Source organism: Helicoverpa zea, chromosome 27, assembly GCF_022581195.2.
Source record: "Helicoverpa zea isolate HzStark_Cry1AcR chromosome 27, ilHelZeax1.1, whole genome shotgun sequence".
Lineage (NCBI taxonomy): Eukaryota > Metazoa > Arthropoda > Insecta > Lepidoptera > Noctuidae > Helicoverpa > Helicoverpa zea.
Window position 1 is genome coordinate 5,411,844 of NC_061478.1, and position 26,651 is coordinate 5,438,494.

At 42.9% G+C, this 26,651-nt stretch overlaps 15 protein-coding genes across 15 annotated transcripts; 7 read left to right on the forward strand and 8 right to left on the reverse strand.

Annotated features, from left to right (window-relative positions):
• Positions 1–999: 999 nt before the first annotated feature.
• On the reverse strand, positions 1,000–2,068 carry LOC124643549 (chorion class CA protein ERA.1-like). Its single transcript, XM_047182562.1, has 2 exons — positions 1,999–2,068; positions 1,000–1,539 (listed from the first exon to the last, which is right to left on the reverse strand). The coding sequence occupies exons 1-2, from the start codon at positions 2,047–2,049 to the stop codon at positions 1,114–1,116; spliced, it is 477 nt and encodes a 158-aa protein (XP_047038518.1). The 5' UTR covers positions 2,050–2,068; the 3' UTR covers positions 1,000–1,113.
• Positions 2,069–2,283: 215 nt separating this feature from the next.
• On the forward strand, positions 2,284–3,141 carry LOC124643433 (chorion class B protein Ld34-like). Its single transcript, XM_047182420.1, has 2 exons — positions 2,284–2,395; positions 2,544–3,141. Exons 1-2 carry the CDS (start codon positions 2,345–2,347, stop codon positions 3,075–3,077), a joined length of 585 nt encoding a protein of 194 aa, XP_047038376.1. The 5' UTR covers positions 2,284–2,344; the 3' UTR covers positions 3,078–3,141.
• A 1,944-nt stretch (positions 3,142–5,085) lies between these two features.
• LOC124643380 (chorion class A protein Ld12-like) lies at positions 5,086–5,850 on the reverse strand. The gene is made up of 2 exons (XM_047182356.1): positions 5,625–5,850; positions 5,086–5,541 (listed from the first exon to the last, which is right to left on the reverse strand). The coding sequence occupies exons 1-2, from the start codon at positions 5,673–5,675 to the stop codon at positions 5,146–5,148; spliced, it is 447 nt and encodes a 148-aa protein (XP_047038312.1). The 5' UTR covers positions 5,676–5,850; the 3' UTR covers positions 5,086–5,145.
• Positions 5,851–5,974: 124 nt separating this feature from the next.
• LOC124643443 (chorion class B protein Ld34-like) lies at positions 5,975–6,775 on the forward strand. The gene is made up of 2 exons (XM_047182430.1): positions 5,975–6,028; positions 6,193–6,775. Exons 1-2 carry the CDS (start codon positions 5,978–5,980, stop codon positions 6,721–6,723), a joined length of 582 nt encoding a protein of 193 aa, XP_047038386.1. The 5' UTR covers positions 5,975–5,977; the 3' UTR covers positions 6,724–6,775.
• Positions 6,776–8,124: 1,349 nt separating this feature from the next.
• Positions 8,125–8,919, reverse strand: LOC124643543 (chorion class A protein Ld12-like). The gene is made up of 2 exons (XM_047182556.1): positions 8,660–8,919; positions 8,125–8,572 (listed from the first exon to the last, which is right to left on the reverse strand). The coding sequence occupies exons 1-2, from the start codon at positions 8,708–8,710 to the stop codon at positions 8,177–8,179; spliced, it is 447 nt and encodes a 148-aa protein (XP_047038512.1). The 5' UTR covers positions 8,711–8,919; the 3' UTR covers positions 8,125–8,176.
• A 77-nt stretch (positions 8,920–8,996) lies between these two features.
• LOC124643540 (chorion class B protein Ld34-like) lies at positions 8,997–9,808 on the forward strand. Its single transcript, XM_047182554.1, has 2 exons — positions 8,997–9,063; positions 9,224–9,808. Exons 1-2 carry the CDS (start codon positions 9,013–9,015, stop codon positions 9,752–9,754), a joined length of 582 nt encoding a protein of 193 aa, XP_047038510.1. The 5' UTR covers positions 8,997–9,012; the 3' UTR covers positions 9,755–9,808.
• A 2,595-nt stretch (positions 9,809–12,403) lies between these two features.
• Positions 12,404–13,000, reverse strand: LOC124643544 (chorion class A protein Ld12-like). Its single transcript, XM_047182557.1, has 2 exons — positions 12,931–13,000; positions 12,404–12,847 (listed from the first exon to the last, which is right to left on the reverse strand). The coding sequence occupies exons 1-2, from the start codon at positions 12,979–12,981 to the stop codon at positions 12,452–12,454; spliced, it is 447 nt and encodes a 148-aa protein (XP_047038513.1). The 5' UTR covers positions 12,982–13,000; the 3' UTR covers positions 12,404–12,451.
• A 266-nt stretch (positions 13,001–13,266) lies between these two features.
• Positions 13,267–14,123, forward strand: LOC124643542 (chorion class B protein Ld34-like). Its single transcript, XM_047182555.1, has 2 exons — positions 13,267–13,333; positions 13,541–14,123. The coding sequence occupies exons 1-2, from the start codon at positions 13,283–13,285 to the stop codon at positions 14,069–14,071; spliced, it is 582 nt and encodes a 193-aa protein (XP_047038511.1). The 5' UTR covers positions 13,267–13,282; the 3' UTR covers positions 14,072–14,123.
• A 1,850-nt stretch (positions 14,124–15,973) lies between these two features.
• On the reverse strand, positions 15,974–16,783 carry LOC124643539 (chorion class B protein Ld34-like). The gene is made up of 2 exons (XM_047182553.1): positions 16,717–16,783; positions 15,974–16,556 (listed from the first exon to the last, which is right to left on the reverse strand). The coding sequence occupies exons 1-2, from the start codon at positions 16,765–16,767 to the stop codon at positions 16,026–16,028; spliced, it is 582 nt and encodes a 193-aa protein (XP_047038509.1). The 5' UTR covers positions 16,768–16,783; the 3' UTR covers positions 15,974–16,025.
• Positions 16,784–17,046: 263 nt separating this feature from the next.
• LOC124643392 (chorion class A protein Ld2/Ld41-like) lies at positions 17,047–17,639 on the forward strand. Its single transcript, XM_047182374.1, has 2 exons — positions 17,047–17,120; positions 17,204–17,639. Exons 1-2 carry the CDS (start codon positions 17,070–17,072, stop codon positions 17,597–17,599), a joined length of 447 nt encoding a protein of 148 aa, XP_047038330.1. The 5' UTR covers positions 17,047–17,069; the 3' UTR covers positions 17,600–17,639.
• Positions 17,640–19,316: 1,677 nt separating this feature from the next.
• On the reverse strand, positions 19,317–20,124 carry LOC124643454 (chorion class B protein Ld34-like). Its single transcript, XM_047182442.1, has 2 exons — positions 20,063–20,124; positions 19,317–19,853 (listed from the first exon to the last, which is right to left on the reverse strand). The coding sequence occupies exons 1-2, from the start codon at positions 20,111–20,113 to the stop codon at positions 19,320–19,322; spliced, it is 585 nt and encodes a 194-aa protein (XP_047038398.1). The 5' UTR covers positions 20,114–20,124; the 3' UTR covers positions 19,317–19,319.
• Positions 20,125–20,388: 264 nt separating this feature from the next.
• Positions 20,389–20,985, forward strand: LOC124643387 (chorion class A protein Ld12-like). The gene is made up of 2 exons (XM_047182367.1): positions 20,389–20,466; positions 20,550–20,985. The coding sequence occupies exons 1-2, from the start codon at positions 20,416–20,418 to the stop codon at positions 20,943–20,945; spliced, it is 447 nt and encodes a 148-aa protein (XP_047038323.1). The 5' UTR covers positions 20,389–20,415; the 3' UTR covers positions 20,946–20,985.
• Positions 20,986–22,564: 1,579 nt separating this feature from the next.
• On the reverse strand, positions 22,565–23,372 carry LOC124643456 (chorion class B protein Ld34-like). Its single transcript, XM_047182444.1, has 2 exons — positions 23,311–23,372; positions 22,565–23,101 (listed from the first exon to the last, which is right to left on the reverse strand). The coding sequence occupies exons 1-2, from the start codon at positions 23,359–23,361 to the stop codon at positions 22,568–22,570; spliced, it is 585 nt and encodes a 194-aa protein (XP_047038400.1). The 5' UTR covers positions 23,362–23,372; the 3' UTR covers positions 22,565–22,567.
• A 264-nt stretch (positions 23,373–23,636) lies between these two features.
• On the forward strand, positions 23,637–24,233 carry LOC124643385 (chorion class A protein Ld12-like). The gene is made up of 2 exons (XM_047182364.1): positions 23,637–23,714; positions 23,798–24,233. The coding sequence occupies exons 1-2, from the start codon at positions 23,664–23,666 to the stop codon at positions 24,191–24,193; spliced, it is 447 nt and encodes a 148-aa protein (XP_047038320.1). The 5' UTR covers positions 23,637–23,663; the 3' UTR covers positions 24,194–24,233.
• Positions 24,234–25,812: 1,579 nt separating this feature from the next.
• Positions 25,813–26,620, reverse strand: LOC124643452 (chorion class B protein Ld34-like). Its single transcript, XM_047182440.1, has 2 exons — positions 26,559–26,620; positions 25,813–26,349 (listed from the first exon to the last, which is right to left on the reverse strand). The coding sequence occupies exons 1-2, from the start codon at positions 26,607–26,609 to the stop codon at positions 25,816–25,818; spliced, it is 585 nt and encodes a 194-aa protein (XP_047038396.1). The 5' UTR covers positions 26,610–26,620; the 3' UTR covers positions 25,813–25,815.
• Between the last annotated feature and the right edge of the window lie 31 nt (positions 26,621–26,651).

A 26,651-nucleotide genomic window follows, 5' to 3' on the forward strand; every position in this document is an offset into this window, starting at 1 on the left:
TATTGACGTCAGAAAATCGCTATTTTTACTATACACTCACTGACTGACTGATTCACTGACTCACTCATCAAAAACCTAGACCACTTCCAATGGTCGTATTGACTTGAAATTTGGCATGGAGGTAGGTCTTTATGTCAAGGTAAAGGAAAAAATCTGAAAATGGCCAAGTGTGAGTCGGTTTCAAAATAATGAAGGTGTTTTATACCCGGTGTAAATTTATACCCCTAAGGAACTAAAACGAACTAAAATCTATATTTATATAATATACCTTCGAATGGTACAAAGGTTTGTATTTAGTCAAAGTAAAGTAAAAATCTGAAAACGGCAAAGTGTGAATCACTTTCGAAAATAACGAATGTGTAACTTTGATCCACGAACATAATAAATGATAACGTCATGTCAGTCAGTTGGTAAATCTAGTCCATTTAGTTAATCTAGTTCATTTCTTTGTAAGAAGCATAGTGCATATTTAAAAATCTAAAAGATAGTATAAATGAACCATTTCCTTAACTAACTTAATCATAAGAAAAAAATAAAATAAACAACCTTACAAAAATAAATGAAATCCCACCCAAAACAAAAATGTGAAAGACTGCCAAGTTCGATAATATGGGAATGCTTCGCCTATAAAAGAAGTGAGATCTGAATAAGTACCAAGTTCCATACACATACCTCAGTTAAAAATAGTTACTTTTTAATAATGTTACCTGGCAAGTTTTCACATACCTTGTTATAAACCTACTAAACGCAATGAATCAAGTATATAATTTTCTATTAAAACTTGCCAAGTAATCATTAAAAAGTAACTATTTTTAACTGAGGTATTTGTATGGAACTTGGTACTTATTCAGATCTCACTTCTTTTATAGGCGAAGCATTCCCATATTATCGAACTTGGCAGTCTTTCACATTTTTGTTTTGGGTGGGATTTGTATTTAAGGGTCCAAAAGAGTTTTAGGAAAATAAATTGTAATTAAATAAAACCAGAACTGCTTTTCTAATGCTTCATTTATTTTTTGTTTGTTTCAGCTTACTTTTTTTTTGCTTGCAAAAATCATTAAATATTGTCATTATTCAATCCATTTTTCCTGACAGTTCCCTATTTGGGTAACTTCAGCAGTAGACGGGAGCAGCGATGGGAGCACCACAGCCGCAAGCACACTGTCCAGTGATAGACACGGCACCAGCAGCAGCCACAGGACCAGCGAATCTCACCGCACCCATGATGGGCACAGTACCAGCAATAGCGGTATTACCACCCACCGGCAGCTCACCGTAGACCGCTACGTTACCTTCGCCAGTACCACCGTAGGCTGCTCCAGATCCTATAGCTCCGTAACCAGCAGGGCCAAGGGCACCACCGTAAGCACCGTTTCCTAAGGCACCACCGTAACCAGACCCAATGGCTCCTCCATAAGATCCAAGTCCGAGGGTATTGCCGCAGCCAGGAGTTGCACCGAGTCTCGAGTAAGCAGCAGGGGCGATGGCTCCAGCTCCACCGCAGCCACAGCTGTTACCGATGTATTGGCCGAATACATGCTGTTTGGAGATAGAAATTGTGTTAGAAAAAAAAATAAGGGGGGTGAATATGTGATATGTGACTGTAGAAAGTGGTGGAGAGAATGAGACTGGTATTTTTACGAGCGAATAATCAAGTTGATTGCTAAGTTTCGTGGATTTTTTTAATCTTTTTTAGAATATTGTCCATTTTTTATTATTGGATATCATCAAATGACCCCTATTGCTGTGGGTGCAGCGTGAGGGAGTGTCAGACTCTTACTGACTAAAACCCATCATGTTCCTTCTTTAGCCCTTTATGTAAAAGGGCCGCGGTAACTACGAACTCATGTGGAGGTATGCCAGAGGTTTTAGAAGTCAAGACATACTTCTCATAAGCTAAAAGCTGCTGTTGTTAGGTACAGAAACAGGAGTAAATGACAATATATGTAGTAGTACACACGGAAAGAATGAAAGACTTTAAACTGGTAGATCACTCACCTGGACCAAGCAAGCTTGGATGCAGAGCAACAGAACAGCGAAGGTAGACATGTTTGATGTTTGTGTTCAACGAGAAGCTGAAGACTATGCTTTCGAAGAAAAACATCACGTTTATATACTGCAAAAGTTCTTATCAAAAGCACGTAGTTATTTCCTATATGGATTGAAAGAAACAAAGCATTTGATAATAACATTCAAAGAAATAAAATGCATATGTTTTTTATCATTTTTAATAAATTTCGAAATCCTTAACTTGCGTTAACCCTAGATAAAGCTTTGTTTCAGTATAAATAGTGGATCGATTCTTGGAAAACTCATAGTCAAGTTCACTTCGACACAAGCTACAATGGCAGCCAAGCTGATCCTCGTCCTCTGTGTTCAGGCGCTCTTAGTGCAGGTCAGATATTTTTTGCTATATATTTTCTTTCTGAATTTGATCTCCTGGTTTAGTTCTGATAGACCAAGAATTTGCCGTAAGTTAATATAAAGTTTTGTTTTCATGTTGAACTTTTAGTGCAATTGTTATAGTTTCTTCTTTCTTTCAGACTGCTTTCAGTCAATGCCTTGGCCGTGGAGCCATTGCTGCCCCGGTTTTGGCAGCTCCCAGCTGGGCTGGCTGTGGTGGCAACAACTGGGCTGGCAATGGCCTTATTGGTAACGGCTACGCTGGCAATGGAATCATCGGCAATGGTTTGGCTGGACTCCAAATCGCCCCCACCAGTGGCGGAGCTCTGCCTGTCTCTAGCTTGTCCTCCATCGCTCCCACCGGTCTCGCCATCAACTCAGACAATGTGTATGAGGGTGCTCTGTCCGTGGCTGGTGAGCTGCCGTTCATAAGTGCTGTGGCTTTGGAGGGTGTCCTGCCAAGCGGTGGTGCTGGCGCCGTCAGCTACAGCTGCGGTAACGGTGTTACTGCTATTGAGAGCATCGCTCCTGCTGGTGCCTATGGTGGTGCAGGTGCCTATGGCGCTGCGTCTGCCTCAGGACTTGCTGGCTATGGACTCGGCGCTGGTGCTATCGGTCTTGCTGGCCGTGGTCTGGGCTATGGAGCTCGTGGCTGTGGATGTAGACAATATTAAATTCAATGATGATGATGATACCTACGAATGACGACAATGTTCTGCTTGATGAAATAAACTGAAATAATGCAATGCAAAGTATTCTGTTCTTTTATTTTTTAAGTGAGAGAAGGGGAAGGGATTTAAGTGAGGAAGAATATAAATTAGAAGCCTGAATAAAATGTTAGACAATATTTCCCTTAAAATGGTGGGTAAAAAGTCTACAGAGTTTGAACAGCTACATTTAAAAAGAAACAGCCTTTTTAAACTAGTATAATATAGTATATAGATTAGATTGTAGTCAAAAAAGAGTGATCAGAGGAGGGAAAGCTAGGTACTTAAAAAATGTTGTAACTTCATCTTTGTTAACCTCGTGAATAATCCATCTGACCCTTAACATGAGCTTTCCAGTTTTTTACTTATTTAACGAGCTATCCTTAAGGGCTGATCCAACGTCTAAAAAAGATCCAGCCGTCCAATATGGCTGAAAAGTAAATAAAAGGGTAGATAGATAGATAGATAAAACATTTATTCAGATAAACAAAAATACACCACAGAGATACACAATAAGAAATAAAACAAAACAAAAAGTGGGTAGAAAGAGAAACAAGAAATACAAACAGAAATTAACGGCGTGGCGCAGTGTCTTAGAAGTGTGTCAGGTAGAATACCTGACTCTGGTATTCTGCTGGATCCCGCAAATGACGCACGGACGTCGAGTAGACAATTGGCGTGTGTGCTCAGTGCTGTGTGTATTACATTACATAAGGGTAGTACATAAGGGAGTATATAAGGCAGTCAAAGTATTTTTTTATTTCAAAAAGGCCTTTGAGAGTTCTTTCGAAACGTCAAGCTAGCTACATGGTTGCAAAGAGTGGGACTCATAAAGAAGAACTGGCAAGAAACTCCATAGAAACTCTTCAAAAACATGCAAGTGTGGAGTGCGTATAAGAATATATAAGGAAGTGCATAAGGGAGTATAGGGGGAGTAAATATGGGAGTATATAGCACAATGGCGTAATGATAGAAGGGACCATGTTGGGATAGTGCATAAAAAAGTATACAAAGGGAGTATATACATAGAAATAAATAGTAGTATATATATATATAGCACATAATACATTGAGGTGAATTTAAGAGAGTAAACAGCGGATTGGGAATTTATGATATAAAAACGGATCATGAACAGCCTTCAAAATCAGTCGATATGCAACTCTCAATATACTGCAAAATAAGTGAGACATAATAAGTCAGACCTTCTACGATATAATATCCCCTATTGGTTAATGTACGAGCAAGCTCGACACTTGTAACTTTGCTGACATCGCGGGCCGTGCGCGATTACTTTATAACATGTATTTTTTAGTTCAATAAACACAGCCAACGGGAACGGTCACTTTTATTGCTTAACCTTACAACATAACAACATACAACATAACACAACATAACACAACATAACAAACAAACAATTTCAAGTGTAGAAGTGATAGTGCTGCTACATTTATTGGTCCTTCGAGCCGGATGTGTGATTTGTGATTTTGCTGCAATAGCGAATCGGTTCAGCCGGTCTCCCACAAGCGGGTCGCCCCGGCTGGATTGAGAAGGCGCACATATTGCAGTGAGACCTACGGTCACACAGAACAAACAGAAAACAAAGAACATTAACATTTTCGGCTGCTGCTCAGAACAGTGTCAACATGGAATCTCTGCTGCCTTAAACCTGGACAGAATATAAAAATCTGCAAGATATTAGCATAGTTCCATAATGTTTATCGGAATGTTTGAGTTATTTCCTATGCTTATTACTTATTGCCTATGCCTACTATTGGTATACATAGATCACGCCACGTAACTTTGTAATTCTGAAGTTGGCCATATGTCTATTAACACATTTATGGGTACCACAGACATTTTTGAGAAGCTTTGCTTCTAGGCTACGGTCGCTATTGACGTCAAAAAAGTCAACAAATAAATATTTTCCTGTAGTATCCTAAAGTAAGGCGGATATATTCCATTGAAAATAAGGTTAAAATAACAGGTTTTGCGAAGTTCAAGGTCATTTATTATTTACACGTCAAAAATATATGATTCAGCAGTATACAGGAGCAGCGACTGAAGCACCGCAGCCGCACGCGCACTGTCCGGAGATAGACACGGCACCAGCAGCCGGGACAGATCCACCAAAACTGACAGCGCCCATGATGGGCACCTGTCCATACAGAGCGGTGTTACCGGCGACTGGCAGCTCACCAGCGACCGCCACGTTGCCTTCACCGGCGCCGCCGTACGTGGCGACTCCAGAGCCGTAACCGGCAGCGCCAGGGTAGGCGAGTCCGTCATAACCCAAACCAGAAGCCAAACCGTAGGAGCCAGCCAGACCAGCACCGTAGCCAAGGCCGGAGCCTAGGCCGTAGCCGCAGGGAGCGGCGCCGGAGAGAGCGACGGGAGCTGCACCCCCGCAGCCGCACCCGATACCGAACACATTCTGTGGGAACAACAATACATGATTGACTGCTTGATCGCAGCTGACAATGAGTGATATATGAAGAAATTAGAAGGAACACTCACCTGGACCAAACAAGCTTGGATGCAGAGCAACAGAACAGCGAAGGTAGACATGTTTGATGTTTGTGTTCAACGAGAAGCTGAAGACTGAATGATGTTCCTACTTCTAGACCACGGTTATATAGTGCAAAAGGCTCCTCTTATCACAACAACGTGTTTTTGTTTCTATGTTCTGGTGAAACAAAGTCATGCACTTTTCTATTTCCCCACATTGCAACTACTGATAAAGGTGCGAAAAGTTCATTTCAAAACGCACAAATTGCTGCAACACAACTCAATAAGCACTACGTTTCAGTATAAATAGTGGATCGACTTTTGGAAAACTCATAGTCAAGTTCACTTCATTACAAACTACAATGGCAGCCAAGCTGATCCTCGTCCTCTGCGCTCAGGCGCTCCTCGTGCAGGTGAGATTTAATAGCTTCAAATTGATATGTAATTTGAACGTGATGCTCATTGTTATTAATTGCTAATTGCATAATTAGTGCATCTGACACACTCTATATTACGTGATCGATAAGACATCATGTTTTCCTAGTACTAACAGATTATTTAATTGTTCCGTTTCCAGACTGCATTCAGCCAGTGCTGGGGTCGCGCACCTATCGCTGGTCCTGCGTGCGGCTCAGCCTCGGCAGGCTTGGCGGCTCCTGGTCTCATCGCCTCAGGGTGGGGAGCGTCCGGCTGTGCTGGTAACAGCTGGGCTGGCAACGGTCTGATTGGTCTGGACATCATCCCCACCAGTGGCGGAGCTCTGCCTGTCTCCAGCGTGTCCTCCATCGCTCCCAGCGGCCTCTCCATAAACTCAGAGAATGTGTTTGATGGTGCTCTGTCCGTGGCTGGTGAGCTGCCGTTCGTGAGTGCTGTGGCTTTGGAGGGCGTGCTGGCAAGCGGCGGTGCTGGCGCCGTCAGCTACAGCTGCGGTAACGGTGTTACTGCTATTGAGAGCATCGCTCCTGCTGGTGCCTATGGTGGTGCAGGTGCCTATGGTTCTGCGTCTGCCTCAGTACTTGCTGCTGGCTATGGACTCGGTGCTGGTGCTATCCCTGCTGCCGGCCGACAACTCGCCTTTGGAACTCGCACCTGCGGATGTGGACAGTAAATGTCACCACCATGTTACTGCAATGTAATAAACTGAAATACGATGCAAATTATTCTGTACTTTTCATTCCTTAACAAAAATTCTCAATAGTCTTATGATTATTGAACCTTATGATTATTTTAATTGATAGAACCAAACGATATTGTTCACAAGCACCACCATAAGAACCATGATAGGTCATTGTTTCGTACCAGATTTTGAATAAATTCTTGAACTATCGTGAATCATACAATATTGACTAATTTATTTATTTATTTATTCTTCAACCTTATCACTAACATTACAGATATACAATCCAATGCGTTAGTGAGGCACTTATATTATTTCTTACAAACTTAAACACATTCGGGTAGTAAAAACATTAGATACCTACATATTTACACAACAAAAAAATTGAAAATTATAACAATAAAATAATAAAATTAAACAATAAAAACAAAAGTACTACAATCCTAATCTACATAACATAATATAAATAAAATCATCTTTGCGAGTTCACTGAACTGGCAAGAAAAAATGACAATATTTTTCTGGATTTCGTTAATAGACAAACATTGATTTGCACAACATCTTTGGGTCAGCAGAACAAAAAAAAAATGTGAAGAGGTAACCGTACAATGTATTTTGATTGAAAATAAGATTATATAAATATACTGTTATTCACATTATTTAATCCACTTATTTATTTGTAAATTTTGGTGGCGACATAAAATATTTTTAAACGGTGAAATAAGATTAACTTACATCAGGATTTTCAAAATACCGAATCTAAAACTGGCATTTTATTTTGAACCGACTTCAAAAAAAGTAAAAAAACACTAAAAAGCCAAAAAATAATTAATTTTAGGTGCATCGGCCTAGAAGTCGGTGTCTAATAGTTGTACCGAAGTTTATTTCCCCACTGACTTCTAGGCCGATGCACCTTATTTTTTTTTTCTGGCGTTTTTGTGTTATTTATTTATTTTAAACTAGGCCAAGGAAATCGTCACGAATAATGACGTATTCTGTTGCGGTTAAATAACGAAAAATATTCAGAATAAATTAAAATTTGCCACTTGAAAAGTCTCGAAATCTAGTGCTACGTAGAAATTTTAGTCCAGGTTTAGCTGAGTTAGCAGATCGTTGAGTATTGTTAATTTGACTGTAAGCTCTACCTTTGCCATTTTCTACAAAATATTGAAAGTTTGCAATCCACCAAAATTATTTGCGAGCATTGTCTTCAGGATAAGAACTACCGATAAAGCTACAATGAGGAAATCTTATGAGTTGATGGTGGATGTAGTGAGAAATGACAGCAAAATTCTTGTGGTATATTCTCAATTTATACTCTTCCATGTCTTGTTTGTATAAGAAATGGTAGCTCACACATTGAGGAAAGTAGTAAGTGAATGAAACATAGTATACTTTGCAAAATTCATGATAGTTTTATTTTCACGCAAATATGTATGCAATTTCAGCAGTACACAGGAGCAGCGACTGGAGTACCGCATCCGCACGCGCACTGTCCGGAGATAGACACGGCACCAGCAGCCGGGACAGATCCACCAAAACTGACAGCGCCCATGATGGGCACCTGTCCGTACAGAGCGGTGTTACCGGCGACTGGCAGCTCACCAGCGACCGCCACGTTGCCTTCACCGGCGCCGCCGTACGCGGCGACTCCAGAGCCGTAACCGGCAGCGCCAGTGTAGGCGAGTCCGTCATAACCCAAACCAGAAGCCAATCCGTAGGTGCCAGCCAGACCACTACCGTAGCCAAGGCCGGAGCCTACGCCGTAGCCGCAGGGAGCGGCGCCGGAGAGAGCGACGGGAGCTGCACCCCCGCAGCCACACCCGATACCGAACACATTCTGTGGAGACAAAAAGAAGAGTTCATAAGGCCGGTTCCTGATATTTCTGATATATACTGGAAGAAAAAAATTGGTTAGATCACTCACCTGGATCAAGCAAGCTTGGATGCAGAGCAACAGAACAGCGAAGGTAGACATGTTTGATGTTTGTGTTCAACGAGAAGCTGAAGACTGAATGATGTTCCTACATCTAGACCACGGTTATATAGTGCAAAAGGCTCCTCTTATCACAACAACGTGTTTTTGTTTCTATGTTCTGGTGAAACAAAGTCATGCACTTTTCTATTTCCCCACATTGCAACTACTGATAAAGGTGCGAAAAGTTCATTTCAAAACGCACAAATTGCTGCAACACAACTAGATAAGCACTACGTTTCAGTATAAATAGTGGATCGATTCTTGGAAAACTCATAGTCAAGTTCACTTCGACACAAACTACAATGGCAGCCAAGCTGATCCTCGTCCTCTGCGCTCAGGCGCTCTTCGTGCAGGTGAGCTACGAACATACTTATTAACTTTAAATCAACGGAAATGTGCATTATCATTAGAAAGAAAATGACATAATTTAAAAGTATATGACACACTTTATATTACGTGATCGATAAGACATGATGTTTTCTGAGTACTAACAGATTAATTATTCGTTTCTAGACTGCATTCAGCCAGTGCTGGGGTCGCGCACCTATCGCTGGTCCTGCGTGCGGCTCAGCCTCGGCAGGCTTGGCGGCTCCTGGTCTCATCGCCTCAGGGCGGGGAGCGTCCGGCTGTGCTGGTAACAGCTGGGCTGGCAACGGTATGATTGGTCTGGACATCATCCCCACCAGTGGCGGAGCTCTGCCTGTCTCCAGCGTGTCCTCCATCGCTCCCAGCGGCCTCTCCATAAACTCAGAGAATGTGTTTGATGGTGCTCTGTCCGTGGCTGGTGAGCTGCCGTTCGTGAGTGCTGTGGCTTTGGAGGGCGTGCTGGCAAGCGGCGGTGCTGGCGCCGTCAGCTACAGCTGCGGTAACGGTGTTACTGCTATTGAGAGCATCGCTCCTGCTGGAGCCTATGGTGGTGCAGGTGCCTATGGCGCTGCGTCTGCCTCAGGACTTGCTGCTGGCTATGGACTCGGCTCTGGTGCTATCGGTCTTCCTGGCCGTGGTCTGGGCTACGGAGCTCGCGGCTGTGGATGTGGACAGTAAATCTCATCACCAACAGACTGATAAATGAAATAAACTGAAATACTATGCAAATTATTCTGTAATTTTCATTCCTTCACAGATATCCTAAGTACCTACTTAGTTTTTAATATATGAATGATGATACTCCTCATATTGGTTGATTAAAGTAATCTGTCTTACTAGAAGTACTCATAAAGAACATAGGCTATTATCGTTTGGGGATAAATATAATGACCACCATAAAATGCTTTGATACCCTTAGTTTTGTAACCAAAAATATCTACTTAACACCAGAAAAATAAAGTCAAAAAATAATAAATACAATAGTAAATGTAGTCTTATTATCAAATAAAGTATTATGATGCCATATTAAGTTATGTCTCCGGCTTGCAATCCCTCCCACCGCACCGCAAACGCCGCGCTGCGCCCGCCCGGACACGATCCCCACTTTTGGTGATTATTTACTAATTTTGGGATACCAATGATTTATTTGGACTCATTTTGCTTAAATAAGATAGCAGAATTTAAAAAAAATTTGTTAAAATTTTACTTGAAAATGTTGGTTTAATTTTGGTGATCATTTACAATTTTTGGCTAACTCATGATTTACTTGGAGTAATTTTATTTAAATAGGATAGCAAAGTGTTAAAACTTTGGTTATAATTTTACATTAAAATGCGAGTTACATTTTGGTGATCATTTACTATTTTTGTCTGCTATTTGTTACTATATCAGGTGGTAAGTTAAACATAAGCCTTAAGGTTATGGTACATTATAGCGGCACCGCAACAGCATGGCTCCACACCAGCATTTAAGGTGTCATTCAATTTAGAGCATTAAATCGTGTATATTATAAGATATTTCGTAATGTCAATATAAAAAAGCCAACGGCGAGCAGTCAGCGTGCTTGCCGCTTCCACACAACTCGACTCGCCGCCCGCGTGCTGCAAGCGAGCGGTCCTCATGCGTACAGCGCGCCGACGGCGTGCTAATTGCGCGCCGACTCCGAGCCGGCAGCGAAACAACGTCATTGCGTCGTGTTCAATCATAACATCAATCATAATCGTCTTAAAATAATATTGAGTTTGCGGTGACAGCAAGCTTACACCTCGCGGCCGGCGCGCGGCCGGCGCGCCAACGGAGCGCCGACGGCGAGCGGACAGCGCGTGGTTAGTGCGCTGACAGCTAGCCGTAGTCTTAATTCGAGGCGACGCCGTGCTGCTGCCGTGCTGTTGCCGTGCTGCTACAATGTGCCACAAGCTTTATTGTTTCATAGCCAGTTTCAAAAAAAGTCTTGAACAGTCTCCAAAAAAATAAGAAACTTGTGTAAGTGGCCTATTATAAAATATTGTAAAAATGCAAAATTGATGTAACTACTGCTTTCTTTAGTTGATTAATTCACATGACATTCGATCTGACGCTTTCTCTTACGATTTTACGGCGGATTCCCCCGAAAAAAGGTTGTGAGTACATCCAACAGACATGACTGAAAACTCCAATACATTTATTGAATTCAGATGAGGGGAGTATATAACTGGAAGTCGTGGTGCCCTAGTGGGCAAAGAACCAACCTCTCGAGTATGAGGACGCGGATTCGATTCCAGGTGAGGCAAGTACCAATGCAACTTTTCTAAGTTTGTATGTACGTTCTAAGTATATCTTAGACACCAATGACTGTGTTTCGGATGGCACGTTAATCTGTAGGTCTCGGCTATCATTGAACATCGTTGGCAGTCGTTACGGGTAGTCAGAAGCCAGTAAGTCTGACACCAGTCTAACCAAGGGGTATTGGGTTGCCCGGGTAACTGGGTTGAGGGGGTCAGATAGGGCAGTCGCTCCTTGTAAAGCACTAGTACTCAGCTAAATCCGGTTAGACTGGAAGCCGACAAAAGGCTCGGAGGATGATGAAGGAGTACATAACTGAAGAATATCTAGGCAAGAACTAAGAGACTTATAGACTAGAGTAACAAGAGCACTTAGGAGGAGTTCAATGAGGGCTGTATAGTAAAGAACTTAAGGGAGTACATAAGGATAGTGTATAAGAGCGTGTACAGGGAGAGTATATGAGGGAGTACATAGGCTAGATAAGGGAGAACACGGGGGAGATTAAACAAGTGGATCGAAAATTAATGAAAACCGGATCATGAACAGTCCTAAAATGTAAGTCTATCTCAAATTTTCAATGGGCCGCGAAATAAGTGAGACATCACAAGTAAGATCTAATCTATTTGCTACGGTGTATCCCCCACTGGCCCTAAAGTTCCGCAGATTATAAAATCTGCAAAAAACAGGGATTTTTCCATAATGTTGGATATATTCTGGTTGTTCCGAAAATCCCCTATTGCCGCACCTATTTTTTACAAGCTTTTATTTAACTTGCAATGTATGTATCTATGTGTGTTCGGGTGGAATTTTCATTGGTATAGGTCACCACGTGACTTTGCAATTCTAATATTTTAAACTTTTCTCTCTACATGGTATTGGCGCAGATATTTTTGAAGAAAATTTGCCTGTCCAGAATTGGCTGCTATAGACGTCACAATAGTAAAAATAAGTTAATTTTAAAGGAAATCACTTCTGCGTATGCGCGATACTCTAAGGATCAATGTTGATAGGATCTTGATATAAGTCGAATATGTTGCATTGCTTATGGAACGAAAAACACACGTATTGCAAAATGTAACGTCATTTATTATTTACTCGTCAAAAATAGATGATTCAGCAGTATACAGGGGAAGCGACTGGAGTACCGCAGCCACACGCGCACTGTCCGGAGATAGACACGGCACCAGCAGCCGGGACAGATCCACCAAAACTGACAGCGCCCATGATGGGCACCTGTCCATACAGAGCGGTGTTACCGGCGACTGGCAGCTCACCAGCGACCGCCACGTTGCCTTCACCGGCGCCGCCGTACGCGGCGACTCCAGAGCCGTAACCGGCAGCGCCAGGGTAGGCGAGTCCGTCATAGCCCAAACCAGAAGCCAATCCGTAGGAGCCAGCCAGACCAGCACCGTAGCCAAGGCCGGAGCCTAGGCCGTAGCCGCAGGGAGCGGCGCCGGAGAGAACGGCGGGCGCTGCACCCCCGCAGCCGCACCCGATACCGAACACATTCTGTGGAAACAATAATACATGATTGACTGATTGATCGTAGCTGACAATGAGTGATATATGAAGGAATAAGATGGAACACTCACCTGGACCAAGCAAGCTTGGATGCAGAGCAACAGGACAGCGAAGGAAGACATGTTTGATGTTTGTGTTCAACGAGAAGCTGAAGACTGAATGATATTCCTACTTCTAGACCACGGTTATATAGTGCAAAAGGCTCCTCTTATCACAACAACGTGTTTTTGTTTCTATGTTCTGGTGAAACAAAGTCATGCACTTTTCTATTTCCCCACATTGCAACTACTGATAAAGGTGCGAAAAGTTCATTTCAAAACGCACAAATTGCTGCAACACAACTAGATAAGCACTCGTTTCAGTATAAATAGTGGATCGATTCTTGGAAAACTCATAGTCAAGTTCACTTCGACACAAACTACAATGGCAGCCAAGCTGATCCTCGTCCTCTGCGCTCAGGCGCTCTTCGTGCAGGTGAGCTACGAACATAGTTATTAACTTTAAATCAAAGGAAATGTGTATTATCATTAAAAAGAATATTACGTAATTTAAAAGTATATGACACACTTTGTAATAATACGTGATCGATAAGACAATTCAGTGTCAATGCACCATCACATCTGCTGATATAATTACTTTTCTTTCTAATAGTAAATGAATACATAAATGTTTCGTTTCCAGTCTGCATTCAGCCAGTGCTGGGGTCGCGCACCTATCGCTGGTCCTGCGTGCGGCTCAGCCTCGGCAGGCTTGGCGGCTCCTGGTCTCATCGCCTCAGGGTGGGGAGCGTCCGGCTGTGCTGGTAACAGCTGGGCTGGCAACGGTCTGATTGGTCTGGACATCATCCCCACCAGTGGCGGAGCTCTGCCTGTCTCCAGCGTGTCCTCCATCGCTCCCAGCGGCCTCTCCATAAACTCAGAGAATGTGTTTGATGGTGCTCTGTCCGTGGCTGGTGAGCTGCCGTTCGTGAGTGCTGTGGCTTTGGAGGGCGTGCTGGCAAGCGGCGGTGCTGGCGCCGTCAGCTACAGCTGCGGTAACGGTGTTACTGCTATTGAGAGCATCGCTCCTGCTGGTGCCTATGGTGGTGCAGGTGCCTATGGCGCTGCGTCTGCCTCAGGACTCGCTGCTGGCTATGGACTCGGCGCTGGTGCTATCCCTGCTGCCGGCCGACAACTTGGCTACGGAGCTCGCACCTGCGGATGTGGACAGTAAATGTCACCACCATGTTACTGCAATGTAATAAACTGAAATATTATGCAAATTATTCTGTACTTTTTATTCCCTATATCAGAAATCCCGATTAGTTTTTTCATGTAAGAATTATGGTTGATAAAACAGATCTGTCTTACAAGCAGTAATACCAAAAGCATGTAGGTCATTGTTTCAAAGCCAGATTTGAAATAAATTATGAAATAGTCTTCAATGCAATATTGACTAACTGAAGAATCTATATCTATGGGTCAGCAGCACATAGAAGCTATGTGAAGAAGCAACCGTAACTTCTATGTATTTTAACATGATTTTGCCCCAGTGAAAAAAAATAGGATTACCTACCTACTCATACAGTTTCTCACATTCATTGAATCGCTTTAACCCTTCGATCATTATTTTTGCATGCAGTCGTTGATAAAAAATAATATCAAAAAAGAAAAAAAAATGTATTTCGCAAAATACCGAACACAAAAATGTATCCCTCCTTATTTCTAGGTGGTAGAAACGAAATACCAAACCTGTCTACATAGGTAAGAGCACGCGCACACTTCAAAGATTTACAGCCAGTTTCTTCATCAAAAGTAAAAGCCAAAGTAAAAGTCAAAGTGATGTCTAAAGTAAAAGTAACGGTCAAATTCATTTTTTCTATTAGTTTCGCTGTCACTTTAGCCTTGAAAAAACGAATTTGACCGTTACTTTTACTTTAAACATTACTTTGACTTTTACTTTTGATGAAGAAACTGGCCGTTAGTCGGCCAAAAGTTGATTTTAGTTTGTAGAACTAACGAGGCATTCGTTGTCAAATCAAAATCAATCTATCAAATATCGATCTTGATCGATTGATGATTATTTCGGATGGTTTTCATAGAAGGCGTGTAAGGGCGGATCTAGTAACTTTAATTTGATTTAATTTTGTCCATCAAATATAAACTTTGTCTACTAAAATATTTCATATTAATGAACACCCATTTGTTATATAGCCAACCAGCTCGTTTCATTGTAAGGATTTCATAGTGTCCAAGTGACAGTAGAACACTGGCTCCCAAGTCACAGGCATTCCTAGTTTAGGCGCCAGGGTCTCAACATTTGTGTGCCTTCAATTGAATTGTAAACCTGCTAGATATTAAGCATTTTGTAAGCATCAATAAAGCATTTATTTATTTATTATTTAACGTTCCTCGTACCCCGTAAACCCGCATTTTGGCGCAACACTTTATCAAGAGATTTTGCGTGATGACATCTCCGCTGGTGATTTTGTTTTCCATGGTTATACACTATAGGTACGAACTCTAATAAACTATACCCCCTAACTCAAACTATTCTTACTCAGGCAGACTAAGCAATTAATTAGTTCTTTAATTTCGCCATTTAAGTTTTTTTTTTTTCGCCGTAAGTATGGAAAATGTAATCCAAGGATTCAAGCGATTTAAGGAAAGTAAGAAACTTCATAAAGTAACTTAATTTTTCAATAGGTCAAAATACATTGTACCGTATTTCAGTTTTCTTTATTGCAGCGGCCAAAATAACCCAAGGATTAAAGCAATTGAAATTGAAGATCCTACGAAACTATCTATTCATGTTTTTGTAAAATATAATACATTATATGGAATTATATCTTCCCATAGCTTATTTTTTTAATCTGCTGCCCTCAGTTGGTCAATATTGAATTGAAGACTGTTCAGTTAAGTATTTCGTGCTTTGCTTTGCTTGATTTTTTGCTCAGTGTCCTAGGCCACTGTTTCCTGATCAGTGCTCTAAAGCACTGATGGAAGAACAGTGCTACACACACACACACACTTCCAACAAGATAGATATTATTCATCTGTCAACATAAGAAGTATATCATTATAACATCAAAAAACGAATTAGGATATCTGTGAAGGAATGAAAATTACAGAATACTTTTGCATAGTATTTCAGTTTATTTCATTTATCAGTCTGTTGGTGATGAGATTTACTGTCCACATCCACAGCCGCGAGCTCCGTAGCCCAGACCACGGCCAGGAAGACCGATAGCACCAGAGCCGAGTCCATAGCCAGCAGCAAGTCCTGAGGCAGACGCAGCGCCATAGGCACCTGCACCACCATAGGCACCAGCAGGAGCGATGCTCTCAATAGCAGTAACACCGTTACCGCAGCTGTAGCTGACGGCGCCAGCACCGCCGCTTGCCAGCACGCCCTCCAAAGCCACAGCACTCACGAACGGCAGCTCACCAGCCACGGACAGAGCACCATCAAACACATTCTCTGAGTTTATGGAGAGGCCGCTGGGAGCGATGGAGGACACGCTGGAGACAGGCAGAGCTCCGCCACTGGTGGGGATGATGTCCAGACCAATCAGACCGTTGCCAGCCCAGCTGTTACCAGCACAGCCGGACGCTCCCCGCCCTGAGGCGATGAGACCAGGAGCCGCCAAGCCTGCCGAGGCTGAGCCGCACGCAGGACCAGCGATAGGTGCGCGACCCCAGCACTGGCTGAATGCAGTCTAGAAACGAATAATTAATCTGTTAGTACTCAGAAAACATCATGTCTTATCGATCACGTAATATAAAGTGTGTCATATACTTTTAAATTATGTCATTTTCTTTCTAATGATAATGCACATTTCCGTTGATTTAAAGTTAATAAGTATGTTCGTAGCTCACCTGCACGAAGAGCGCCTGAGCGCAGAGGACGAGGATCAGCTTGGCTGCCATTGTAGTTTGTGTCGAAGTGAACTTGACTATGAGTTTTCCAAGAATCGATCCACTATTTATACTGAAACGTAGTGCTTATCTAGTTGTGTTGCAGCAATTTGTGCGTTTTGAAATGAACTTTTCGCACCTTTATCAGTAGTTGCAATGTGGGGAAATATAAAAGTGCATGACTTTGTTTCACCAGAACATAGAAACAAAAATACGTTGTTGTGATAAGAGGAGACTTTTGCACTATATAACCGTGGTCTAGAAGTAGGAACATCATTCAGTCTTCAGCTTCTCGTTGAACACAAACATCAAACATGTCTACCTTCGCTGTTCTGTTGCTCTGCATCCAAGCTTGCTTGGTCCAGGTGAGTGTTCCATCTAATTCCTTCATATATCACTCATAGTCAGCTACGATCAATCAGTCAATCATGTATTGTTGTCTCCACAGAATGTGTTCGGTATCGGGTGCGGCTGTGGGGGTGCAGCTCCCGCCGCTCTCTCCGGCGCCGCTCCCTGCGGCTACGGCCTAGGCTCCGGCCTTGGCTACGGTGCTGGTCTGGCTGGCTCCTACGGTTTAGCTTCTGGTTTGGGTTATGACGGACTCGCCAACCCTGGCGCTGCCGGTTACGGCTCTGGAGTGGCCGCGTACGGCGGCGCCGGTGAAGGCAACGTGGCGGTCGCTGGTGAGCTGCCAGTCGCCGGTAACACCGCTCTGTATGGACAGGTGCCCATCATGGGCGCTGTCAGTTTTGGTGGATCTGTCCCGGCTGCTGGTGCCGTGTCTATCTCCGGACAGTGCGCGTGCGGCTGCGGTGCTCCAGTCGCCGCTCCTGTATACTGCTGAAATTACATACATTTTCTGCGTGAAAATAAAACGATCATGAATTATTGTGCAAAGTATTTTATATTTTATTTATTCCTCATATTACTTCCTCATCATTGTGTAAGTTACCAAGATCCTTCTTCTAAAACAAGACATATACAAAATTAATTGATATACTTATGTTTCAGTATTAGAGTGAAACCTTCCTGTTATTTGTCACCAAATTCACCATTAACCGTAAGATTGCATCATGTATCAACAACAGTATTTTTTATTCTGAAGGCGATGCTCGCACCATGAACTTGTAATTTTGGTGAAATCTTTCCCAAGAAACTTAACTAACATAAATAATATTTTTTGAAAATGTCATAGGCCTAGTCTTTGGTCGAATTAACAATAATCGTCTTTGAAAATGTAATGAGAATGAACCTGCCCGTTGTTTTGGCTTTATTAATAGGTAGGTATATTCATATACATGGTACAGTCAACTTCAGGTCAGTGGTAACCGTTTTATAGGAAAATCGTACTTATTACTATTGAGTTAAGGTGCATGACAGTTACCACTGATGTGCAGTCTACTGTACATATGTGTTGTACCTAATCACACTGGTTAATATATGTCGATTAGCACAAAGAAAAAAATAAAATACGTAAAAAAGCGTCAAAAAATTCATCCCCATCGCTGTCAACTGGGAGCGTACCCAAGAGGCTGGCAGCATTTTTCAAACGAAGTAAATGGAATCAAAGTGTGCGAGAATTAGAACACCATTCATTCATTCACCATAGTCATTACAAACAACGGAAATTTATCCTTGAAAACTGCCAGCTGTCAACCGGTAAAAAAAACATTCGATACTCCTAACTTTATCTCTGTTTTACACATGATGTAAATTATGAAAACTAAAAATTACTCTTGTAGTTAAACCATTGAATGGATTAGGTTATTTTTTTTTACAATATGCCATAAAATATCATAAAGTGTATGTAAAAGGATTTAATGTGATTAGGTCGTGGTGGCCTAGTGGGCAAAGAACCAACCCCAACCTCTCGAGTACCAATGCAACTTTTCTAAGTTTGTATGTACTTTCTAAGTATATCTTAGACACCAATGACTGTGTTTCGGATGGCACGTTCAACTGTAGGTCCCGGCTGTCATTGAACATCCTTGGCAGTCGTTACGGGTAGTCAGCAGCCAATAAGTCTGATACCAGTCTAACCAAGGGGTATTGGGTTGCCCGGGTAACTGGGTTGAGGAGGTCAGATAGGCAGTCGCTTCTTGTAAAGCGCTGGTACTCAACTGAATCTTTTTAGATTGGAAGCCGACCCCAAGATAGTTGGGAAAAAGGCTCGGAGGAAGAAGAGAAGAAGGTACGAAATACTCAATATACATAGACTATTAATAGACGTGCGGACGGGCAGCGGCTATTATAGGGTAGGGTATGAAGGGCACACAGTAGTATTAAAAAATTGCTTTGTATAATTTTATAATAAGGCACACTAGCTTTACTTGCATTTTTCAACATTCTTAGGGATAACTCGTAATGTAAGGTACGTGTGGTAGTAAGTTTCTAACAAGTTAAATTAGTTTCATATTTATCCATATTCCTATTATTTGTTTTCATCAATCAGCATGTGGATTACATTAAAACACTAATCAGGATTTCTGTTATGGAATTAAAAGTACAAATTCTTTGCATCATATTTCAGTTTATTTTATATAGCAGTTGCAAGGCGGTGACATTCAGTATTGTCCACATCCACAGGCAGAAGATCCGTAGCCTAGACCACGGCCAGCAAGAGGGATGGCACCAGCACCGAGTCCATAGCCAGCAGCAAGTCCTGAGGCAGACGCAGCGCCATAGGCACCTGCACCACCATAGGCACCAGCAGGAGCGATGCTCTCAATAGCAGTAACACCGTTACCGCAGCTGTAGCTGACGGCGCCAGCACCGCCGCTTGCCAGCACGCCCTCCAAAGCCACAGCACTCACAAACGGCAGCTCACCAGCCACGGACAGAGCACCATCAAACACATTCTCTGAGTTTATGGAGAGGCCGCTGGGAGCGATGGAGGACACGCTGGAGACAGGCAGAGCTCCGCCACTGGTGGGGATGATGTCCAGACCAATCAGACCGTTGCCAGCCCAGCTGTTACCAGCACAGCCGGACGCTCCCCACCCTGAGGCGATGAGACCAGGAGCCGCCAAGCCTGCCGAGGCTGAGCCGCACGCAGGACCAGCGATAGGTGCGCGACCCCAGCACTGGCTGAATGCAGTCTAGAAACGAAACATTTAGGTATTCGTTTACTATTAGAAAGAAAAGTAATTATATCAGCAGATGTGATGGTGCATTGACACTGAATTGTCTTATCGATCACGTATTATTATAAAGTGTGTCATATACTTTTAATTATGTCATACTCTTTTCAATGGTAATGCACATTTCCTTTGGTTTAGAACAGTTAATAAGTATGTTCGTAGCTCACCTGCAAGAAGAGCGCCTGAGCGCAGAGGACGAGGATCAGCTTGGCTGCCATTGTAGTTTGTGTCGAAGTGAATTTGACTATGAGTTTTCCAAGAATCGATCCACTATTTATACTGAAACGTAGTGCTTATCTAGCTGTGTTGCAGCAATTTGTGCGTTTTGAAATGAACTTTTCGCACCTTTATCAGTAGTTGCAATGTGGGGAAATAGAAAAGTGCATGACTTTGTTTCACCAGAACATAGAAACAAAAACACGTTGTTGTGATAAGAGGAGACTTTTGCACTATATAACCGTGGTCTAGAAGTAGGAACATCATTCAGTCTTCAGCTTCTCGTTGAACACAAACATCAAACATGTCTACCTTCGCCGTTCTGTTGCTCTGCATCCAAGCTTGCTTGGTCCAGGTGAGTGTTCCATCTAATTCCTTCATATATCACTCATTGTCAGCTACGATCAATCAGTCAATCATGTATTGTTGTTTCCACAGAATGTGTTCGGTATCGGGTGCGGCTGCGGGGGTGCAGCTCCCGCCGCTCTCTCCGGCGCCGCTCCCTGCGGCTACGGCCTAGGCTCCGGCCTTGGCTACGGTGCTGGTCAGGCTGGCTCCTACGGTTTGGCTTCTGGTTTGGGTTATGACGGACTCGCCTACCCTGGCGCTGCCGGTTACGGCTCTGGAGTGGCCGCGTACGGCGGCGCCGGTGAAGGCAACGTGGCGGTCGCTGGTGAGCTGCCAGTCGCCGGTAACACCGCTCTGTATGGACAGGTGCCCATCATGGGCGCTGTCAGTTTTGGTGGATCTGTCCCGGCTGCTGGTGCCGTGTCTATCTCCGGACAGTGCGCGTGCGGCTGCGGTGCTCCAGTCGCCGCTCCTGTATACTGCTGAAATTACATACATTTTCTGCGTGAAAATAAAACGATCATGAATTATTGTGCAAAGTATTTTATATTTTATTTATTCCTCATATTACTTCCTCATCATTGTGTAAGTTACCAAGATCCTTCTTCTAAAACAAGACATATACAAAATTAATTGATATACTTATGTTTCAGTATTAGAGTGAAACCTTCCTGTTATTTGTCACCAAATTCACCATTAACCGTAAGATTGCATCATGTATCAACAACAGTATTTTTTATTCTGAAGGCGATGCTCGCACCATGAACTTGTAATTTTGGTGAAATCTTTCCCAAGAAACTTAACTAACATAAATAATATTTTTTGAAAATGTCATAGGCCTAGTCTTTGGTCGAATTAACAATAATCGTCTTTGAAAATGTAATGAGAATGAACCTGCCCGTTGTTTTGGCTTTATTAATAGGTAGGTATATTCATATACATGGTATGTACATATGTGTTGTACCTAATCACACTGGTTAATATATGTCGATTAGCACAAAGAAAAAAATAAAATACGTAAAAAAGCGTCAAAAAATTCATCCCCATCGCTGTCAACTGGGAGCGTACCCAAGAGGCTGGCAGCATTTTTCAAACGAAGTAAATGGAATCAAAGTGTGCGAGAATTAGAACACCATTCATTCATTCACCATAGTCATTACAAACAACGGAAATTTATCCTTGAAAACTGCCAGCTGTCAACCGGTAAAAAAAACATTCGATACTCCTAACTTTATCTCTGTTTTACACATGATGTAAATTATGAAAACTAAAAATTACTCTTGTAGTTAAACCATTGAATGGATTAGGTTATTTTTTTTTACAATATGCCATAAAATATCATAAAGTGTATGTAAAAGGATTTAATGTGATTAGGTCGTGGTGGCCTAGTGGGCAAAGAACCAACCCCAACCTCTCGAGTACCAATGCAACTTTTCTAAGTTTGTATGTACTTTCTAAGTATATCTTAGACACCAATGACTGTGTTTCGGATGGCACGTTCAACTGTAGGTCCCGGCTGTCATTGAACATCCTTGGCAGTCGTTACGGGTAGTCAGCAGCCAATAAGTCTGATACCAGTCTAACCAAGGGGTATTGGGTTGCCCGGGTAACTGGGTTGAGGAGGTCAGATAGGCAGTCGCTTCTTGTAAAGCGCTGGTACTCAACTGAATCTTTTTAGATTGGAAGCCGACCCCAAGATAGTTGGGAAAAAGGCTCGGAGGAAGAAGAGAAGAAGGTACGAAATACTCAATATACATAGACTATTAATAGACGTGCGGACGGGCAGCGGCTATTATAGGGTAGGGTATGAAGGGCACACAGTAGTATTAAAAAATTGCTTTGTATAATTTTATAATAAGGCACACTAGCTTTACTTGCATTTTTCAACATTCTTAGGGATAACTCGTAATGTAAGGTACGTGTGGTAGTAAGTTTCTAACAAGTTAAATTAGTTTCATATTTATCCATATTCCTATTATTTGTTTTCATCAATCAGCATGTGGATTACATTAAAACACTAATCAGGATTTCTGTTATGGAATTAAAAGTACAAATTCTTTGCATCATATTTCAGTTTATTTTATATAGCAGTTGCAAGGCGGTGACATTCAGTATTGTCCACATCCACAGGCAGAAGATCCGTAGCCTAGACCACGGCCAGCAAGAGGGATGGCACCAGCACCGAGTCCATAGCCAGCAGCAAGTCCTGAGGCAGACGCAGCGCCATAGGCACCTGCACCACCATAGGCACCAGCAGGAGCGATGCTCTCAATAGCAGTAACACCGTTACCGCAGCTGTAGCTGACGGCGCCAGCACCGCCGCTTGCCAGCACGCCCTCCAAAGCCACAGCACTCACAAACGGCAGCTCACCAGCCACGGACAGAGCACCATCAAACACATTCTCTGAGTTTATGGAGAGGCCGCTGGGAGCGATGGAGGACACGCTGGAGACAGGCAGAGCTCCGCCACTGGTGGGGATGATGTCCAGACCAATCAGACCGTTGCCAGCCCAGCTGTTACCAGCACAGCCGGACGCTCCCCACCCTGAGGCGATGAGACCAGGAGCCGCCAAGCCTGCCGAGGCTGAGCCGCACGCAGGACCAGCGATAGGTGCGCGACCCCAGCACTGGCTGAATGCAGTCTAGAAACGAAACATTTAGGTATTCGTTTACTATTAGAAAGAAAAGTAATTATATCAGCAGATGTGATGGTGCATTGACACTGAATTGTCTTATCGATCACGTATTATTATAAAGTGTGTCATATACTTTTAATTATGTCATACTCTTTTCAATGGTAATGCACATTTCCTTTGGTTTAGAACAGTTAATAAGTATGTTCGTAGCTCACCTGCAAGAAGAGCGCCTGAGCGCAGAGGACGAGGATCAGCTTGGCTGCCATTGTAGTTTGTGTCGAAGTGAATTTGACTATGAGTTTTCCAAGAATCGATCCACTATTTATACTGAAACGTAGTGCTTATCTAGCTGTGTTGCAGCAATTTGTGCGTTTTGAAATGAACTTTTCGCACCTTTATCAGTAGTTGCAATGTGGGGAAATAGAAAAGTGCATGACTTTGTTTCACCAGAACATAGAAACAAAAACACGTTGTTGTGATAAGAGGAGACTTTTGCACTATATAACCGTGGTCTAGAAGTAGGAACATCATTCAGTCTTCAGCTTCTCGTTGAACACAAACATCAAACATGTCTACCTTCGCCGTTCTGTTGCTCTGCATCCAAGCTTGCTTGGTCCAGGTGAGTGTTCCATCTAATTCCTTCATATATCACTCATTGTCAGCTACGATCAATCAGTCAATCATGTATTGTTGTTTCCACAGAATGTGTTCGGTATCGGGTGCGGCTGCGGGGGTGCAGCTCCCGCCGCTCTCTCCGGCGCCGCTCCCTGCGGCTACGGCCTAGGCTCCGGCCTTGGCTACGGTGCTGGTCAGGCTGGCTCCTACGGTTTGGCTTCTGGTTTGGGTTATGACGGACTCGCCTACCCTGGCGCTGCCGGTTACGGCTCTGGAGTGGCCGCGTACGGCGGCGCCGGTGAAGGCAACGTGGCGGTCGCTGGTGAGCTGCCAGTCGCCGGTAACACCGCTCTGTATGGACAGGTGCCCATCATGGGCGCTGTCAGTTTTGGTGGATCTGTCCCGGCTGCTGGTGCCGTGTCTATCTCCGGACAGTGCGCGTGCGGCTGCGGTGCTCCAGTCGCCGCTCCTGTATACTGCTGAAATTACATACATTTTCTGCGTGAAAATAAAACGATCATGAATTATTGTGCAAAGTATTTTATATTTTATTTATTCCTCATATTACTTCCTCATCATTGTGTAAGTTACCAAGATCCTTCTTCTAAAACAAGACATATACAAAATTAATTGATATACTTATGTTTCAGTATTAGAGTGAAACCTTCCTGTTATTTGTCACCAAATTCACCATTAACCGTAAGATTGCATCATGTATCAACAACAGTATTTTTTATTCTGAAGGCGATGCTCGCACCATGAACTTGTAATTTTGGTGAAATCTTTCCCAAGAAACTTAACTAACATAAATAATATTTTTTGAAAATGTCATAGGCCTAGTCTTTGGTCGAATTAACAATAATCGTCTTTGAAAATGTAATGAGAATGAACCTGCCCGTTGTTTTGGCTTTATTAATAGGTAGGTATATTCATATACATGGTATGTACATATGTGTTGTACCTAATCACACTGGTTAATATATGTCGATTAGCACAAAGAAAAAAATAAAATACGTAAAAAAGCGTCAAAAAATTCATCCCCATCGCTGTCAACTGGGAGCGTACCCAAGAGGCTGGCAGCATTTTTCAAACGAAGTAAATGGAATCAAAGTGTGCGAGAATTAGAACACCATTCATTCATTCACCATAGTCATTACAAACAACGGAAATTTATCCTTGAAAACTGCCAGCTGTCAACCGGTAAAAAAAACATTCGATACTCCTAACTTTATCTCTGTTTTACACATGATGTAAATTATGAAAACTAAAAATTACTCTTGTAGTTAAACCATTGAATGGATTAGGTTATTTTTTTTTACAATATGCCATAAAATATCATAAAGTGTATGTAAAAGGATTTAATGTGATTAGGTCGTGGTGGCCTAGTGGGCAAAGAACCAACCCCAACCTCTCGAGTACCAATGCAACTTTTCTAAGTTTGTATGTACTTTCTAAGTATATCTTAGACACCAATGACTGTGTTTCGGATGGCACGTTCAACTGTAGGTCCCGGCTGTCATTGAACATCCTTGGCAGTCGTTACGGGTAGTCAGCAGCCAATAAGTCTGATACCAGTCTAACCAAGGGGTATTGGGTTGCCCGGGTAACTGGGTTGAGGAGGTCAGATAGGCAGTCGCTTCTTGTAAAGCGCTGGTACTCAACTGAATCTTTTTAGATTGGAAGCCGACCCCAAGATAGTTGGGAAAAAGGCTCGGAGGAAGAAGAGAAGAAGGTACGAAATACTCAATATACATAGACTATTAATAGACGTGCGGACGGGCAGCGGCTATTATAGGGTAGGGTATGAAGGGCACACAGTAGTATTAAAAAATTGCTTTGTATAATTTTATAATAAGGCACACTAGCTTTACTTGCATTTTTCAACATTCTTAGGGATAACTCGTAATGTAAGGTACGTGTGGTAGTAAGTTTCTAACAAGTTAAATTAGTTTCATATTTATCCATATTCCTATTATTTGTTTTCATCAATCAGCATGTGGATTACATTAAAACACTAATCAGGATTTCTGTTATGGAATTAAAAGTACAAATTCTTTGCATCATATTTCAGTTTATTTTATATAGCAGTTGCAAGGCGGTGACATTCAGTATTGTCCACATCCACAGGCAGAAGATCCGTAGCCTAGACCACGGCCAGCAAGAGGGATGGCACCAGCACCGAGTCCATAGCCAGCAGCAAGTCCTGAGGCAGACGCAGCGCCATAGGCACCTGCACCACCATAGGCACCAGCAGGAGCGATGCTCTCAATAGCAGTAACACCGTTACCGCAGCTGTAGCTGACGGCGCCAGCACCGCCGCTTGCCAGCACGCCCTCCAAAGCCACAGCACTCACAAACGGCAGCTCACCAGCCACGGACAGAGCACCATCAAACACATTCTCTGAGTTTATGGAGAGGCCGCTGGGAGCGATGGAGGACACGCTGGAGACAGGCAGAGCTCCGCCACTGGTGGGGATGATGTCCAGACCAATCAGACCGTTGCCAGCCCAGCTGTTACCAGCACAGCCGGACGCTCCCCACCCTGAGGCGATGAGACCAGGAGCCGCCAAGCCTGCCGAGGCTGAGCCGCACGCAGGACCAGCGATAGGTGCGCGACCCCAGCACTGGCTGAATGCAGTCTAGAAACGAAACATTTAGGTATTCGTTTACTATTAGAAAGAAAAGTAATTATATCAGCAGATGTGATGGTGCATTGACACTGAATTGTCTTATCGATCACGTATTATTATAAAGTGTGTCATATACTTTTAATTATGTCATACTCTTTTCAATGGTAATGCACATTTCCTTTGGTTTAGAACAGTTAATAAGTATGTTCGTAGCTCACCTGCAAGAAGAGCGCCTGAGCGCAGAGGACGAGGATCAGCTTGGCTGCCATTGTAGTTTGTGTCGAAGTGAATTTGACTATGAGTTTTCCAAG

Coding starts and splice junctions, on each gene's coding strand:
- LOC124643542 (XM_047182555.1), top strand. CDS start 13,283: ATGGCAGCCAAGCTGATCCTCGTCCTCTGCGCTCAGGCGCTCTTCGTG. Junction 13,334..13,540: donor CTCAGGCGCTCTTCGTGCAG/GTGAGCTACGAA, acceptor TTTCGTTTCCAG/TCTGCATTCAGCCAGTGCTG.
- LOC124643456 (XM_047182444.1), bottom strand. CDS start 23,361: ATGGCAGCCAAGCTGATCCTCGTCCTCTGCGCTCAGGCGCTCTTCTTG. Junction 23,102..23,310: donor CTCAGGCGCTCTTCTTGCAG/GTGAGCTACGAA, acceptor TTTCGTTTCTAG/ACTGCATTCAGCCAGTGCTG.
- LOC124643387 (XM_047182367.1), top strand. CDS start 20,416: ATGTCTACCTTCGCCGTTCTGTTGCTCTGCATCCAAGCTTGCTTGGTC. Junction 20,467..20,549: donor TCCAAGCTTGCTTGGTCCAG/GTGAGTGTTCCA, acceptor TTGTTTCCACAG/AATGTGTTCGGTATCGGGTG.
- LOC124643540 (XM_047182554.1), top strand. CDS start 9,013: ATGGCAGCCAAGCTGATCCTCGTCCTCTGCGCTCAGGCGCTCTTCGTG. Junction 9,064..9,223: donor CTCAGGCGCTCTTCGTGCAG/GTGAGCTACGAA, acceptor ATTCGTTTCTAG/ACTGCATTCAGCCAGTGCTG.
- LOC124643385 (XM_047182364.1), top strand. CDS start 23,664: ATGTCTACCTTCGCCGTTCTGTTGCTCTGCATCCAAGCTTGCTTGGTC. Junction 23,715..23,797: donor TCCAAGCTTGCTTGGTCCAG/GTGAGTGTTCCA, acceptor TTGTTTCCACAG/AATGTGTTCGGTATCGGGTG.
- LOC124643443 (XM_047182430.1), top strand. CDS start 5,978: ATGGCAGCCAAGCTGATCCTCGTCCTCTGCGCTCAGGCGCTCCTCGTG. Junction 6,029..6,192: donor CTCAGGCGCTCCTCGTGCAG/GTGAGATTTAAT, acceptor TTCCGTTTCCAG/ACTGCATTCAGCCAGTGCTG.
- LOC124643539 (XM_047182553.1), bottom strand. CDS start 16,767: ATGGCAGCCAAGCTGATCCTCGTCCTCTGCGCTCAGGCGCTCTTCGTG. Junction 16,557..16,716: donor CTCAGGCGCTCTTCGTGCAG/GTGAGCTACGAA, acceptor ATTCGTTTCTAG/ACTGCATTCAGCCAGTGCTG.
- LOC124643380 (XM_047182356.1), bottom strand. CDS start 5,675: ATGTCTACCTTCGCTGTTCTGTTGCTCTGCATCCAAGCTTGTTTGGTC. Junction 5,542..5,624: donor TCCAAGCTTGTTTGGTCCAG/GTGAGTGTTCCT, acceptor TTGTTCCCACAG/AATGTGTTCGGTATCGGGTG.
- LOC124643392 (XM_047182374.1), top strand. CDS start 17,070: ATGTCTACCTTCGCTGTTCTGTTGCTCTGCATCCAAGCTTGCTTGGTC. Junction 17,121..17,203: donor TCCAAGCTTGCTTGGTCCAG/GTGAGTGTTCCA, acceptor TTGTCTCCACAG/AATGTGTTCGGTATCGGGTG.
- LOC124643452 (XM_047182440.1), bottom strand. CDS start 26,609: ATGGCAGCCAAGCTGATCCTCGTCCTCTGCGCTCAGGCGCTCTTCTTG. Junction 26,350..26,558: donor CTCAGGCGCTCTTCTTGCAG/GTGAGCTACGAA, acceptor TTTCGTTTCTAG/ACTGCATTCAGCCAGTGCTG.
- LOC124643543 (XM_047182556.1), bottom strand. CDS start 8,710: ATGTCTACCTTCGCTGTTCTGTTGCTCTGCATCCAAGCTTGCTTGATC. Junction 8,573..8,659: donor TCCAAGCTTGCTTGATCCAG/GTGAGTGATCTA, acceptor TTGTCTCCACAG/AATGTGTTCGGTATCGGGTG.
- LOC124643454 (XM_047182442.1), bottom strand. CDS start 20,113: ATGGCAGCCAAGCTGATCCTCGTCCTCTGCGCTCAGGCGCTCTTCTTG. Junction 19,854..20,062: donor CTCAGGCGCTCTTCTTGCAG/GTGAGCTACGAA, acceptor TTTCGTTTCTAG/ACTGCATTCAGCCAGTGCTG.
- LOC124643433 (XM_047182420.1), top strand. CDS start 2,345: ATGGCAGCCAAGCTGATCCTCGTCCTCTGTGTTCAGGCGCTCTTAGTG. Junction 2,396..2,543: donor TTCAGGCGCTCTTAGTGCAG/GTCAGATATTTT, acceptor TCTTTCTTTCAG/ACTGCTTTCAGTCAATGCCT.
- LOC124643549 (XM_047182562.1), bottom strand. CDS start 2,049: ATGTCTACCTTCGCTGTTCTGTTGCTCTGCATCCAAGCTTGCTTGGTC. Junction 1,540..1,998: donor TCCAAGCTTGCTTGGTCCAG/GTGAGTGATCTA, acceptor ATCTCCAAACAG/CATGTATTCGGCCAATACAT.
- LOC124643544 (XM_047182557.1), bottom strand. CDS start 12,981: ATGTCTTCCTTCGCTGTCCTGTTGCTCTGCATCCAAGCTTGCTTGGTC. Junction 12,848..12,930: donor TCCAAGCTTGCTTGGTCCAG/GTGAGTGTTCCA, acceptor TTGTTTCCACAG/AATGTGTTCGGTATCGGGTG.